The 14,760-nt window shown below is 47.7% G+C and overlaps 2 protein-coding genes across 3 annotated transcripts in view; one reads left to right on the top strand and one right to left on the bottom strand.

Moving 5' to 3' along the window:
• GCN1 (GCN1 activator of EIF2AK4) overlaps nucleotides 1–12,232 on the top strand; it is a 70,870-nt gene extending 58,638 nt beyond the window's left edge. The window contains exons 47-57 of the mRNA XM_061603257.1: nucleotides 6–123; nucleotides 1,133–1,402; nucleotides 2,376–2,489; nucleotides 3,072–3,302; nucleotides 5,277–5,470; nucleotides 6,889–7,003; nucleotides 7,687–7,783; nucleotides 8,188–8,336; nucleotides 9,027–9,134; nucleotides 10,635–10,853; nucleotides 11,565–12,232. Of these exons, the coding sequence (XP_061459241.1) occupies nucleotides 6–123; nucleotides 1,133–1,402; nucleotides 2,376–2,489; nucleotides 3,072–3,302; nucleotides 5,277–5,470; nucleotides 6,889–7,003; nucleotides 7,687–7,783; nucleotides 8,188–8,336; nucleotides 9,027–9,134; nucleotides 10,635–10,853; nucleotides 11,565–11,690 (1,741 nt within the window). The 3' untranslated portion in view covers nucleotides 11,691–12,232. The remainder of the gene's footprint in view (nucleotides 1–5; nucleotides 124–1,132; nucleotides 1,403–2,375; nucleotides 2,490–3,071; nucleotides 3,303–5,276; nucleotides 5,471–6,888; nucleotides 7,004–7,686; nucleotides 7,784–8,187; nucleotides 8,337–9,026; nucleotides 9,135–10,634; nucleotides 10,854–11,564) is intronic.
• A 449-nt stretch (nucleotides 12,233–12,681) lies between these two features.
• CCDC60 (coiled-coil domain containing 60) overlaps nucleotides 12,682–14,760 on the bottom strand; it is a 48,270-nt gene continuing 46,191 nt past the window's right edge. The window contains exon 16 of one of the 2 annotated variants that reach the window (XM_061602621.1): nucleotides 12,682–13,457. In XM_061602621.1, the coding sequence (XP_061458605.1) occupies nucleotides 13,332–13,457 (126 nt within the window). In that variant the 3' untranslated portion in view covers nucleotides 12,682–13,331. The remainder of the gene's footprint in view (nucleotides 13,458–14,760) is intronic. The other variant, XM_061602622.1, reaches the window with a different exon arrangement.

The following is a 14,760-nucleotide window of genomic DNA, read 5'->3' as shown; positions in this document are numbered from 1 at the left end:
ACCAGAGTGCTGGCCTTCCTCTCGTCCGTGGCTGGTGATGCTCTGACCCGGCACCTTGGCGTGATCTTGCCTGCCATGATGTCTGCACTGAAGGGGAAGCTTGGGACTGATGAAGAACAGCAGGTGAGGCTGTCTTCGAGAGGCAGTTGAGCTGACGCAAAGGCCAAAGGCGGGACACGATGATTGTAACATGGTTGCCTGCCTTCAGCAGGGGGTGCCATTTTAGCCCCCTGCCCCTTCCAAGTTCACACACACACTCTGCAGCAAGCCATTCTTGTCTTAGAGGCTATATGTGGGGTTTTTCCCCTCCAAACAAGTCAGCCCCTCATAATAGTGATGCCAGTTTTCAAAGATTTTGTGGGGACAGGATGTCGCTCAGTGGCACAGCATCTGTCCTGTATGCAGAAGGTCGCAGGTCCCTGGTATCTCCAAGTAGGGCTCCCTGCCGGAAACCCTGGAGTGCTGCTGCCAGTCCATGCCGACAATACAGAGCTAGTTGGAGTAAGGGTCTGATCCGGTATAAGGCAACTTCCTACATTCCTGCCTCTTAAGGGAAGGACCATAGCTCAGTGGCAGAGCGTCTGCCTGGCATGCAGAAGGGCTCAGGTTCAGTCCCCAACGGCATCTCCAGGTAGGGCTCAGACGAAACCTCCGTATGAAACCTTTGGAGAGCTGCTGCCAATCAGTGCAGACAGTACTGAGCTGGACAGACCAATAGATCTGACTCTGCATAAGGTGGCTTCGTAGGTTCCTCTGTCTGTTTTTTTATTTATATTTTGTTTATTAAATTTATATCCTGCCCTTCCTCCAAAAGGAGCCCAGGGGAGCGAACACATCAACAACAAAATAGAATTGAAACCTCCAAAACCAGATTTTAAAAAAACAACAACAGTAAAAAAAACCACTTACTCTCGCGACAGACCATTTTGTGGCTGCCAGTGTTGGTCTTCACAGCTCTATTGAGCAGTGTGGCTCAATCCCGCCATTAATGGGGAGAAAGGGGTCTGCTTGGTTGAGGCTGCTGCTGCAAGGCCTGTACGTGAGGCTCTGGGACCTCAAGGCACGGCCTCTTGGAAAGGCCCCATTGTCACGGCCGCCAACCGACAGGACCGCTCTGCTGCAACTTTTCCAGGAGATGTCGAACTGCCAGGGCGTCATCCTGTCTGTGGAAGACGAGGCCGGGCAGAGGATTATCATTGAAGATCTGCTGGAAGCGACTCGCAGCCCTGAGTTGGGGATGTCTCAGGCTGCGGCCGTCATCCTCAATATCTACTGCTCCAAGACAAAGGTGGACTATATGGCTCACTTGCGGAGCCTGGTCTCGGGCCTGATCCGCCTGTTCAATGACACCAACACTGTGGTTCTGAATGAAAGCTGGGACGCCCTCAGTGCCATCACCAAGGTAAGCTTCGGAGCGGCTTGGCTCTGAGAGGGGGAGACGCCATTGCTGGACAACACTGAAAGGCTGAGAATTAGGGCTCTCTGATTGATCTGCCCGTCGGCTTTTTACCGTGTGGCTTTAATGGGGAAGGGCCGTGGCTCAATGGCTAGAGCGTCTGCTTTACAGAAGGTCCCACGTTCAGTTCCCAGCATCTCAGGATGGGAGTCCCTCCCAGGACTGGGAAAGACTCCTGCCTGAAATCCTGGGAGAGCTGCTGTCCATCAGTGTAGACAGTACTGAGCGAGATGACCAGTGACTCAGTATAAGGTAGCTTCCTATATTCATAGAATAGTAGAGTTGGAAGGGGCCTATAAGGCCATCCGGTCCAACCCCCTGCTCAATGCAGGAATCCAAATCAAAGCATTCCTGACAGATGGCTGTCCAGCTGCCTCCTGAATGCCTCCAGTGTCGGAGAGCCCACTACCTCTCTAAGGCAACGATGTCATAACATATACAAAGTAGCAGCGTCAGCAAGATGGTTGATGACATTCCAGCAGCGACAACTGAATGTTGCTTGGGAGGAAGTTCCACAATTGAGGGAGGAGGGAGAAGTGGCCACTGCTAAGAATGCCCCATCTCGTATCATCGTCTACTCAGCAGAAACTCAAATTTGGGATAACAGCAGATCTTGAACACCTATCCCACCTCCACTGTCAGAGGCAGTAAACCTCTGAATACCAGTTGCTGGGGATTGTGAGAGGGGAGAGCCCTGTTGTGCTCAGGTCCTGCTAGCAGGCTTCCCTGCGTCGGGCTGGCCGCTGTGAGAACAGAACACTGGACCAGATGAGCCACTGGCCTGATTCAGCAGAGTGTCTCGTATGTTAATATATGGGGTGGGGCAGTGCTGAAGAAGGCCCTGTCTCAGGTACCCAATTCCCAAGCCGTTAAGGGTTGGATATACTAATCCTAATGCTACATCCGATTCCTTTCCCAGAAATTAGATGCGGGCAACCAGCTGGCTCTCATTGAGGATCTGCACAGGGATATTCGCATGGTGGGGAATGATGCTGGTGGAGATCACGTGCCTGGATTCTGCATTCCCAAGAAGGTAAGAGCTTGGAGGTCCAGGGGGGCAGTAGCACATTGTAGCAGGGCCTGCTCTGTTCTGATTGGAAGAACTTAATTTTTATAACTTTATGTTATATTGTTGAAACCCATCCTGGGACGTTGTGCTGAAGGACAGGTAAGAAATATGCAAATGCATGTGTACATAGAGTGTGCCATGAGGAGAGGTGTTATTACTGTGTGTCCTTGAGGATAAGCGCACTGGTGTACTTTAGGAGGCCCCTTGCATGGGGATCACACCAGCATGTGCCAGGCTCCCTTTGAGGCCTTTGTCTGCCAAAGCAAGTGTTGCCTTCAACGAAGACGTACTCGGAGTAGATCCATTACAGTCAATGGGCACATGTTAGTCACAAAGGAAACTTGCCCGGTGATCAGAAGTCAGAGCCAAACAGTTGAGAAAAGATGTCACATTGGCCAACCTGGCCTTCACAGGAGCCGGTGGAGTTAACCCCTTTGCTGCTTGCCCTCTCCTGCCAATTGAACAGAAGGGGACTTTTATGTCTGTGTCAGACTTCCATCTTCATTTTTAAAATTGGCTTGTTTTTTTCCCCCTCCTTGGGCACAGGGGGTGACGTCCATCCTTCCCGTGCTGCGGGAGGGAGTCCTGACGGGCAGCTCCGAACAGAAGGAGGAGGCAGCCAAGGCTTTGGGGCTCGTGATTAAACTGACCTCAGCAGAAGCCCTGAAGCCTTCTGTTGTGAGCATCACTGGGCCGCTCATCCGCATCTTGGGAGACAGGTTCAGCTGGAACGTCAAGGTGGCTTTGCTTGAAACGTTAAGCCTTCTGCTAGCTAAGGTAAGCTGACGAACGCTTGGGGTGGAATCATCGCAGAACAACAAGCAATCACTGTGTGTGTTTGAAAACACTTCGATACACTTATTTAGAAACGAGATGATGTGGGTTGATGGTTAAGGAGCCCTGCTTAGAAGTTACACATTTCTTTCCTTCAGCTTTACTAATCACAACAGGCCTCTAGTGCCAAGACGTTTAGGAGCAGTCCCAGCAAATTTATTTATTTATGAGATTTGTTAGACGCCCATCTGGCAGAGGTTAATCTGCCACTCTGGGCAACTTACAACCAAACACAAGTACATTCCATATAGACATAATCAAAATCCTAAAAATTAGAGATTAAAAATTAAAAGCTTAAACATTTAAACCCCCCAAGATCTGCAATCTGCCAGCCTAAATTTAAATGTAACCCCCCCAAGAACTACAATCTGCCAGCCTAATCCCCTTCCCATGCCTGGGTAAAGAGCCAGGTCTTCAAAGTCCGCCAAAAGCATAACAGGGAGGGAGCCTGATGGAGGTCAGTTGGCAACAAATTCCAAAGCGTAGGAGCCACGATAGAAAAGGCTCTAGAAATTAGCCTTGCAAACACGTCAGTAGGAGTCACAAACCTGGTCTCGCACAACATATGCACATTAGTGATTTCTGGCCTTAAAAAGTGTTTCCCCCCTAGTTTTTCGAATAATGTTTCCTGGTCTGGTCACCTCCAGGAGATGCTTACTCACCACAGGTAACTAGAAGAAAGTGGCTATTCTCCCTCATTGCCGCCAACCAGTGGCCTTTTGCTTGATGCAGCAGGGCTCCTCTTATGTTCTTGTGTTGTTTGTTTTAATATTGTGAGTTGCCTTGAGACTGTTTTGTGGAAGGCAATGAATAAATGAAATACTAAAAATAATTAGCTTTTTGCGTTGAAGATAATAGTACTGGAAGGTACTGGTCTAAACACTCATTTGGCGACACTGAAAAAAGAGGAACTTAACATCCTTCCAGAGCAAAGATGGGCCATTTTGTTCAGTGTAGAAATGCCTTGTCAGGAGCGACAGGTATCTTTCAGGTTCTAGCTTCATGTCGTTCATGTAACTTTGCATGCCACTTTGCGTGACAGTTGCAAAACTACACTCAGAACAGACGACTTCATCAAACTGTGTGCCACAAGAGGTAGTGCCAGCCACCAACTTGGATAGCTTTGGAAAGGGTTAGATAAATTCATGGAGGAAAAGGCTATCAGTGGCTCTTAGCCACGATGGGTGTGTTCTCCCTCCTCTGTCTCCAGTTGCTGGGAATGCCAAGTGGGGAGAGTGTGTTTGCACTCTGGTCCTGCTTGTGGGCTTCCCAGAGGCAGCTGGTTGGCCACAGTCAGAACTGGATGTGAGGTTAGATGGGCCTTTGGCTTGATACAGCAGCTGGGCTCTCCTTACCTTGGTACTTGTTTTGTGCTTAGCCAGCAATGATCTACTTCCTTGCCTTCTGATTGTGGATTTTTGGGCACTTTTTGCCATCTCAATATAATAGCATGAGGGCTAGGAACTCACCCTTTAAAACAATACTGCTAGTAGTCCCAGAAATTCCAAGAAGAGCCCATTGGTGTTTTAAAGCTGCTCAGGGCTCTTACTTTTGCTGCATTCTTTGGGGGAGTTGCATTAGCTTTGACTCAGAAGATAGAGATTTGATGAGCTGCTGTGTTTAAGTGCACTTGTGAAAGAAGCCATACACACTTTCCTGCTGGCTCTGATTTAATTAATTAATTAATTAATTAATTTAATACTCCACCTTTCCTCCTGGAAAGAGCCCAGGGCGGCAAAGAAAAACACTAAAAGCACTTTAAAACATCTTAAAAACATGACTTTAAAACGTATTAACACAAAACATCTTAAAGACATCTTTAAAAACATCTTAAAAGCAATTCCAGCACAGACGCGGACTGGGATAAGGTCTCAACTTAAAAGGCTCTGCTTTTGTGCTTTTTCCCAACATGTACAGGTGGGCATTGCCTTGAAGCCGTTCTTGCCTCAGCTGCAAACCACCTTCACGAAAGCACTGCAAGATCCCAACCGCATTGTCCGCCTAAAGGCTGCTGATGCCCTCGGGAAGTTGATTGCCATGCATACCAAGGTTGATCCACTTTTCACTGAACTACTGAACGGCATCCGCACCAGTGAAGATTCTGGCATCAGGCAAGTGAGACACTTGGTGGCTGAAGTGGGGGCGGATTCTCAGGTTTTGTGTTTCTCTCCTGTCTCTTGCTCAGGGGAGGAGCTTATTGTGTAACAGGGGACTCCTTCCAGTGACCCTGAGGCAGTCTTTTGAGGATTAGAGTACTTTTGCTGTGAGGTGATTCAGTTCTTATAGTGATCCCTGATAGGCTAGGATCACAGATGTGACCAATACAGGAAGCGTTGCCCTCACTCTAACAGGCTTCATTTACCCATGGTAACATCAGCATAGAAATAAATCAGGTTATGTAGCATTGTGCAAGTATGGGATCCCTGATTAGCTGGGAATACCCTGAGGTAGGAAGCAGGAAAGAAAAGCAGCAAGGAAAAATAGCCTTGGAAGAAGCAGCAAAGGTGGAAAAGAGTGGCTGAAAACAGGCTGGGAAAGATAAGAGTCAAGGATTTGGGGGGGGGGTTAGGGAGTATCGCAAACCCCACCCATTCCCTACTTGCTACTTTTGAGGCAAAAATCTAACCTACGTAACATTAATCACTGGTCACAGTCCTGAGCTTGGCAAAACGGTGAGACAGGAGGGGAGCCACATAGGCTGCATCCGCTCCCCTAGCAGCCGTCTGCATTGATGGTGCTATATAGAAAACACAATAATGATGGTAATAATAATATTTTGCCTTGCATAATGTCCTTTTTCTGTCCTCATCCCCACCCCAAATGCAAGTTTGGGTGGGGAAAATATTATTCCACCTCTTCAGAAGGAAAGTTACATGGGTTCCCTCCCACCCCGTCAGATTTGGTGTAACAATAACCTTGCAGAATGTGGGAGCCCCCCCGCCCCCACCTGTCAGTTCCGATGAGGTGAATCATAGAGTCATCTCTTTCCTTCTGATTTTCTTTCCCCCGCCCCCCTCACCTGCAGGTGATTACGTTTAAAGTGATTAAATTCACCCTTCTCTGCTATCCTTGGCATAAAACTGGGAGTGGAAGCTGCTCCCTCCTTCCTGGCTTCTGGAAGGCATTAAAGCCCTGGATTAATTAGATGGTTCACATGCCAGTCATATCATTTTGGTTGGGTCGTTATCGCCTGATTCAGGACCGAGCCGGTCCAAGACATTTTGTTTTCCCATGGAAAATTCAGATGGCATCTTGCAACTCCCCCACCCCAAACTCATACAGGGCATAACCCATCAGAGAGTGGTCCTGCGCAAGCCGGAGAGTGTAGCTTGTGCGGGGGAAGTTCCTGACAGGTTGTGTCCCGGGTGGAAGATCTGCCTTCCACTCTGCCATCTTTAGTGGTACTCCAAATCCATCTCCTGAGGAGTCTGCCTCGTGGTAGGACCGACTCTGACTTGGCTTGACTGCTTTTTCTTGTGTGGAGGAGCTGTCAGTGGCTGACTGACAAGCCTTTGTTGCTGCTTTTCAGGGACACGATGCTTCAAGCCCTGCGGTTCGTCACTCGAGGTGCCGGTGCTAAAGTGGACACTGCAGTTAGGAAGAATATCACTGCGGTGCTCCTGGGGATGTTGGGACATGACGAGGTAATTCTTGGCAGAATCTGGTCTGTCCCTCATTGATTGGGAGAGGCTCATAGCTCAGTGATGGAGCCCCGTAGTTTGGAGCTGGGGTCTTTCTGCAAGCAGCTCCCTGTTAAAAAGGCCCATTGGAGTCTCTTTGAGGCTGCTCTGATGGCACAGCTTTTCTCCAGGAGAGACTGTGTGCAGTTTAAATATCCAGAAACCGTTTCCTGGGGTGCAGGGTGTTTAAATCTCTCCCCCGCCCGGCCCATTTGTTGTTCAGAAATTTGACCTTTTATCCCCGTCACCGTTTGAGTCATTTTTCCACGTGTTTCAAAATGAATGGATGAATGAACCGTTGCAACCACCGCGTGATTTCAACATATGAATGAAGAGATGTTTGTGTGAATGAGCTGTCCAAGAACAGGCACCTGTTGTTGTTGCTGTTAACGTTTATATCCTGCCCTTCTCCCTGGGTGGGTTACAACAAATTTAAAATACGGCATTAAAAACAATTAAGAACAGCCTAAAAGTTAGAGCTCCTGCTTGAGCCTGTTTACACATTCAGCTGCCAGGCACCAACTGTGCCGTTATGGAGCCTAGAGAAAACAAGTGGGGCGGGTGCATGTGTGAACCTCTGTCATGCTGGAAATCTTTCATGTCGGTTTAAAGATTTCACTCTCTGCCTCCCCCCCTTTCCTCATCAGGATGCCACCCGGATGGCCTCAGCTGGCTGCCTGGCAGAGCTTTGTGCGTTTCTCACGGAAGAAGAACTTGGCAGCGTGCTCCAGAATCACCTCCTGGGTATGCTTTGGCAAAACACTGCTGAATCATTCCCCAAAGGAGAAAAGAAGTGGCCGTGCTGCTTGTGGCCATAAAGCGGTCCAGATGGGGGCGGGGTGCTCTCATTGCTGTCCACTAGGGGGCTACAGCTATGATGATGATGACTGGGGTGTGCCGCAGTGTCGACAAGACTGGCCGGATTTGGTAAAGCGTAGGGATTGGTTTGGGGTGCTCCAGTTTAGTCTTTTAAGTTTTACATGTTAAAATTAATAATGGGAAAGTTTTGGAAATTAGAAGGACTGACATTCTGAAATGGAAATGCCCACACAAGGGTGCGTGTGTTTGTGAGTTGAAACAGCAGATTAAGAAATCCCCTTTGAGTCTGACGCACTGGGCTCAAGAGCCCTGTCCTTTTCATCCTGCAGCGGACGTCTCTGGCATCGACTGGATGGTGAGGCATGGGCGCAGCCTGGCACTTTCTGTTGCTGTCAGTGTGGCCCCTGGCAGAATGTGTGCCCCCAAGTACTCTAACAATGTCCACGAGATGATCTTTAGCAATACTACCTCTGACCGGGTAAGTAACTTCCTCTGGTAGGGCTGCGGAATATTTCAGAATGCCTTCTTGTTATGCCTTAAATCAGGGCTGGGGACCCTTTTTGGTGCCATCGGCTAGATCCTTATCAGAATTAGCCTTGTGGGCCACATTTGATGGGTGGGCAGGGCTGTACTGCCAATCACATTGCGTCACAATGACATCAGGCGCAAGGTGCTTTGAAGTCGCAAAGTCAGGACTTCAAAGCACTTTGCAAGGCACTGCTAAAAGGAAGATTTTATTTCCTCTGTTTTACCAGGGGATTCCATGCAAACCCCTTCCTTAATCAGAAAGGAGTTTGCATGGAATCCTGCCAAACTGAGCAGGATTTAACCCCCTTGCTCGTCAGCTGACAGGCAGGGAGTTAAATCCTGCTGCTTTGGCTATGTACCTATTCCCTGCAGCCAATGCAGGATTTAATCCCGCCCCACCTTATGATGTCACAGGTGATGTCAATTGATGGGCAGTTGGGCGTGGCTTGAGGGAAATGGCCTTGCAGGCCAACTTGGACTCCCTGGTGGGCCAAGACTGGCTCGCAGGCCAGAGGTTCTTCACCCTGCCTTAAATCATGGAGACTCTGAGCTACACTCCACCATAAGCACCTTCTCAAGGTTGCGAGTAGTTTGGAAGCTCAGTTTCCTCCTCCTCCACCACCACCTCCTTCTTCTGCAGATCCCAATTGCTGTTAGTGGCATCAGAGGGATGGGCTTTCTTACGAAGTACCACATAGAAGCCAACGGGGGAAACCTGCCTCCCAAGCTCTCCAACCTCTTCATTAAGGTGAGCCCCTTCTTGGTGTGAGCAGTGGACCGGTTGGTAATCGCAGATCTTGCTTCCTGAGAACCGACTTGATATGCTCTGGATGAGCGTGCAGCTGTGAAGTCCCGTCTGTTTGGTGGCTCCTTCTACATTGAGTACCACAGCACTGAGATGCGAGTGCTGGCTGGGCACATTCTCTCTGATGAGAAGACATCCAGTGCAGAGGAGGTCTGTGCCTTCTGCCAGCTGTGATGGTGGGGTGGACTGGTCCAGTATCAGTATGAAGCACGTACTGAGCTTGGAAGGGTCCCCAAAAGAGCATTGTCTGAACAGTCCTTGTTTCTTTTAAAATGGGATGGGGCGTCCATCTGGTCCCTTCCTCTGCACGGCCATTTTTACTGCTGCAAGAAGGCAATCTTTTCTCTTTAGTTAGATGTTTTAAAGATAATGTGGTTTTTTGTAAGGCTTTTTATTGATTTTTATTGCAAATTCATTGAAGAAAAAAGGAGGGGGGGGAAACCCTGTCAGCTCACGTTAACAATACATCCATCTAAGTTTACACACATATCTTGATATGTGCCATCCAAATAAGCATCCAAGTGAGATTGGCATTTGTAAAAAGTACAATGAAGCAAGGACGTTAAAGTCTTCAGACCGTTGTGTAATAGAGGGTGTGTGTGTATACTTCCAGGGTTGAAGTGTAAGTCTCTTTGCAATCATAGGGGCTCGCAAAATGCATTTTTGATGTCCTGGATCATTTTTAATAGTGAAGTGCTTACTGCTCTGGGCTCCTTTGGAAAGGTGGGACAAAACTTTAAATAATAAATTAGCACCACCATCATCGTCATCTCCATCTGTGGATTATTTGCTTCCCCCACTCTGGAAAGAAGTGCAGTCTGTTGTCTTTCTCTACCCCCCTGAGGGTGGCATGCATCATTCCTGGATATGGCTTGCCTTTGGGCTGGGCATCTCCGCCTGCTCCTCTCAACTTCAAGCTGCCTTTAGTTATTTAGTAACATATATATACCACTTAATTAAAAAATAATAACCTCTAATCGGTTTACATAACAGTATGAAATATTTAAAGAAGTGATAAAAACAGTATATATAATAAAATTATCAAAATATAGATGAAGCCAATAGATTTTGAAAACAGATATAAATATGATAAAATAACCTGCCTGGGTAGGCTTGCTGAACCAAAAACGTTTTCAGCCGATATTGAAAATGGTACTGCAAAGGTGCTTGTCTAATATCAATGGGCAGGGAGTTCCAAAGTGTAGGTGCTGATACGCGGAACCCTCGTAGAGTCTCTCTGTACCAGGTTTTTGGTGTCAGGTTCTTCCTTTGCATGTTAAAACACATTAATCAAGTGAAATGAATGGGGCTACTCTAATCATAGCTGTTTCAGGGGGCTACATGAGATAACCTTGCATGCCCGCAAGCTATTAAAATGGCTTTCTAAGGCTTCCCAGTCCTTGGTCAGGACTGACATGTATCTTTTTCCTATATTTCCTGCAGTGTCTTCAGAATCCATCCAGCGACATCAAACTGGTTGCAGAGAAGATGGTCTGGTGGGCAAATAAAAGCTCTCTCCCTCCCTTGGACCCCCAGGCAATAAAGCCCATCCTCAAGGCGCTGTTGGACAATACGAAGGACAAGAACACCAGTGTGAGGGCCTACAGCGACCAGGCTATCGTCAACCTCCTGAAGATGAGAGAGGGCGAGGAAGTCCTTCAGGTACCAGCCCATCCTGGGGAAAGAAATTGGTGCCTCTCTCCCTCCCCCCCCCCGTTCCCTACAGCCTTGCAGGATTTGCCACGGCTGCTTCTCTCTGACAGCACAGACTGGCTGGCTCTTCTTGAGCCTAAAGCAGAATGATGTATAAAAGGAGCGCTTCAGAGACTTCAGCACCTGAGAGTTTATTTTGTGGTTGTTTATATTCCCCCTTTCCTCCCAGGAGCTCATGGTGGTATAGCTGTGAGCCAGTTAGGCTGAGGGTGCGGGGAGGGGCTGAAATTGGGGGATTTCTGGTGGTGGGTGGCTGGGCACTTACAAATTGGCAGCAGCTACTGTTTAAAAGGTGAAAGCCCCTCTTCCCCTGGGTGGTAGTAGTGGTGACACCAACCAAGTTCTTCATGGTGTGGCCTCTATCCCCCCCCCCCAAACACACACACAGAGTGGGACACCTTATTTTTGTCCCCCTAGGCTGCCCCTCAGAGTGATGCCACATTATATTATGGTGTAATTCAGAATGAAATGCAGAGTTGTTTCTGCCTATGCTAAAATATTTTCCGTCTCCCCAAATTGCTAAAATCCCCCCCTCCCCATTTCCCACCCACAAATGGGCATTTTTGCTCAGCCTTTGCTTTACGATTGAGGCACAGAGCCAGACTTATTGGCCGCCTCCCACACCACGCCCCTTCTCTGAAATATTATCCTTTCTTGTAGTCTGTCTCCAAGATCCTCGATGCTGCCAGTTTGGAACTGCTGAACGAGAGCTGCCGTCGATCTCTGAAGAAACTTGCTAGCCAAGCTGACTCTGTCGAGCAAATCGACGACACTATCCTGACATGATTTTGGCGATGCAGAAGGGAAGCCTGGCCCTTGGACCTGTCACTGCGTCATCAGCATTATAACTCGAAACCAACGGAAACGTTTTCATTTTTGAAAATGCAAATTCTGATGGGAGCTTATCGAAAAAGGGCTTCTGCAGTATTTTAATAAAGGAATATACCAGAATAGCCTTAATAAGAGTTCTGATAGTTTAAAATAAATAAATAGAATTTAGCTTCCCCTGTCCCACCTTTTTTTCTTTTCTTTGAATACAGAATATGCGATAAGGAGTCCTATCAATTGTTAACGAGTAATTGATAGTCTGTGGTGGATCTCCTCCTCTTGTGTTAAAGGAGCGATTCCCACTTGGTGTAAGTGGAATTAGAGTTCTGTGAAAGTTGAGCAGTTTGTTTTCATGTACTGCTGGTTTGCTGTTGTAGCTCTCTCTGTAGCTGCAGATTCTGTAAATCAAATTATTTAAAAAGCCTCAGAAATTAGAGGCAAAAGGGGAATGACAAGCAGGCTGTTTGGGTGACAGTTTAATAAAAAGCTTTGAACTGAAAGTCTGGTGCCAAAGCATTTCTTTTGTCCATGACACATGACACCAACTGATATAGTTGGCTGTTGTTCATTAAAAATGGGACTCGTGACTTCAGTGATGTGCATCCAAGATCATAAGGCGCTTGCTTTTATTTGATAGTGAAATCCTTTTTAGCATGTGTCTTGGCAAGATTTTCATCTTGCTCTCAGTATCTTCACTGGACATTTGCTTTCGAAATACCATCAACCCCGTTTTAAATAACCAACAAGCAAAGCTTGAAAAAGTCACTTTTTTGAACTACAACTCCCATCAGCCCCAGCCAGCATGCCCACTGGATTGGGCTGATGGGAGTTGTAGTTCAAAAAAGTAATGTTTCCAAGCTATGCCCACAAGGTTGTGCAGTAGAACCCTCTTCTGTGCAGAAGATGGCAGCAAGAGAGTGTTTGTATCAGATGAGTAAAACTCACTTGCAGATATTGGATGCTCAGCTGCAAACCCAATGTGTATCTTTTCTAAAAACTCCCAAGAATGTACACTGTTAAAACCAATTTTTAATAAAATTACACAGAAATTTACAACCAATAACAAAGAACTGAAACACACAAAACACAGGCACTGAAGCCTCAGAATGGAGAGGAGCTGATCACCACAAGCAGTGGGATCTGCTCCCCTCACTGAACTGAAAGTTGCTGCAGGCACAGAATTCAATCCCCCCCCTGCCAACCCAAAATTTAAATTAAACATCTAAAACTTCAAGGCAGAAGGGCACTGTGCACTTAAAATGGCTTTGGCTGTTCAATTCCCTCTTTGTCATTTTGAATTTGCAGCCGCAAGTGGGTGCGATGCAATTCTAAACGAACCTTTGAGAATGAGCATTTCCAGCCTTTTGAGGTGGGTCTCGAGTGTTGCCCTTTAGTCCTAGTCATGCACCGCTTTGGGGTGGGGTGAGGGAACAACTGTACTCCCCCCCCTTCAGTCTGTGTGTACTTCAACTCGGTCCAGTACATGTCTGATTTCTTTTGCAAACGAGTGCGTCCTCGGCCTTTTCAACTCCGCCCTCGGGCGGGGTGTGTATGTATGGGAGTGCCGTTCAGCATATCGGTGGGGCACTGTGTGCTCGTTTAGGGATTGGTACTCGAGACTGCAACCACTGTTTGTAATCCTCCTCGGGCATCTCCACAATAAATTCTCGCAGGAACTACGAAAGAGGTGAGAGGGAATGTGTGATGGGTGGTACAGGAGAAATCCTGCATGGGTAAAGCACAAACACACGACATAGCTTAAAAGAAAAAAAAAGCTTGAGGCTATGGAGCAAGGATGGGGAATGTCAGGCCCAACAGCCAAACGCAGCGCTCCGGGCCCCAACTCTTCCCCAGGCCACGCCCCTCACTTGGTGCTGCTTTGCACAATTCTGCTAAATACCATTCTTGTTTATTTTCCTGTCGTCGTTATTCTGCCACTTTCTGTCCACACCACTGGGCACAGCTTGATGGATTGTATCCTGGGGGGTTGAGTCCTTTCCCCCTCCCCTCAGTCATTCCTCTTCTCTGCTCTAAGCATGCACCCCATTTTATGTACCCGTAACACATACTCAAAATCAGGAAGAGTCCAAAGGCATATGTTATGAGCTTTAGTTGTCATGTTTCAAAATGGGGAAAACAGAAGTGTTTGCTTTTTCCGGGGGCAACAGGCAATATCCAGTCACATAGCCTACCTCACAAAGTTCTTGTGAGGATAAAACTGGAAGGGGGATTAACCACGTTTGCATTAGAGTGTTGGACTACGACCTGGGAGACCAGGGTTCAAATCCCCACACAGCCATGAAGCTCACTGGGTGACCTTGGTCCACTCACTGCCTCTCGGCTTCAGAGGAAGGCAATGGTAAACCACCTCTGACCAAATACCGCTTACCATGAAAACCCTATTCACGGAGTCGCCACAAGTCATAATCGACTTGAAGGCAGCCTATGCTACCTTGAGCACCTTAAGAGGAAATGTAATAAACGTCGTTATATCCATTGCCATTTGGATTCCCCCCCCAAAATAACACTGAGTCTTGTGCAAGAGTGATAAAGAGACCTTGCAGAAGACCTTCGCATTTTTTTTAAAGAGCCCAATTAGAGCGATTAGGGTCCATCCTTTTCTCCCCACATGTATTCGGCGGCACTCTGGAGAGACCAGTTCCTCCTAACCAGGTTATTAAAAGTCGAACATGCCTGCAGCAATTGGCAGAAACAGGCACGCTTGCATGTTGCGCCACTGCCAACAAAAAGGTGAGGTTGTGGTCAGGGGAAGAGCAAATGGAAGCAGGGGGTGGTGTGGTGTTAGAGGCTGCCCCCCTAAATGTCACCACACGTGGCAAAGCGCCCACCATGGGGGGAGAGAGAGAAGTGGGTGGTGGTGGTGCTAAAGAGCTTTCACGCCAGCAGTGACTGCCAATGTATAGTGGGTTGTTTTTTTTTACATACTAGGTTTTCTACAGCAGGTGCGGGGAGCTTTTGCTGACCTACAACTCCCGTCATCCCAGACCCTTTAAGGCCGTGCTTGCTG

Source organism: Rhineura floridana, chromosome 19 (genome assembly GCF_030035675.1).
Source record: "Rhineura floridana isolate rRhiFlo1 chromosome 19, rRhiFlo1.hap2, whole genome shotgun sequence".
NCBI lineage: Eukaryota > Metazoa > Chordata > Lepidosauria > Squamata > Rhineuridae > Rhineura > Rhineura floridana.
This window is presented reverse-complemented; position numbering and strand designations above follow the sequence as displayed.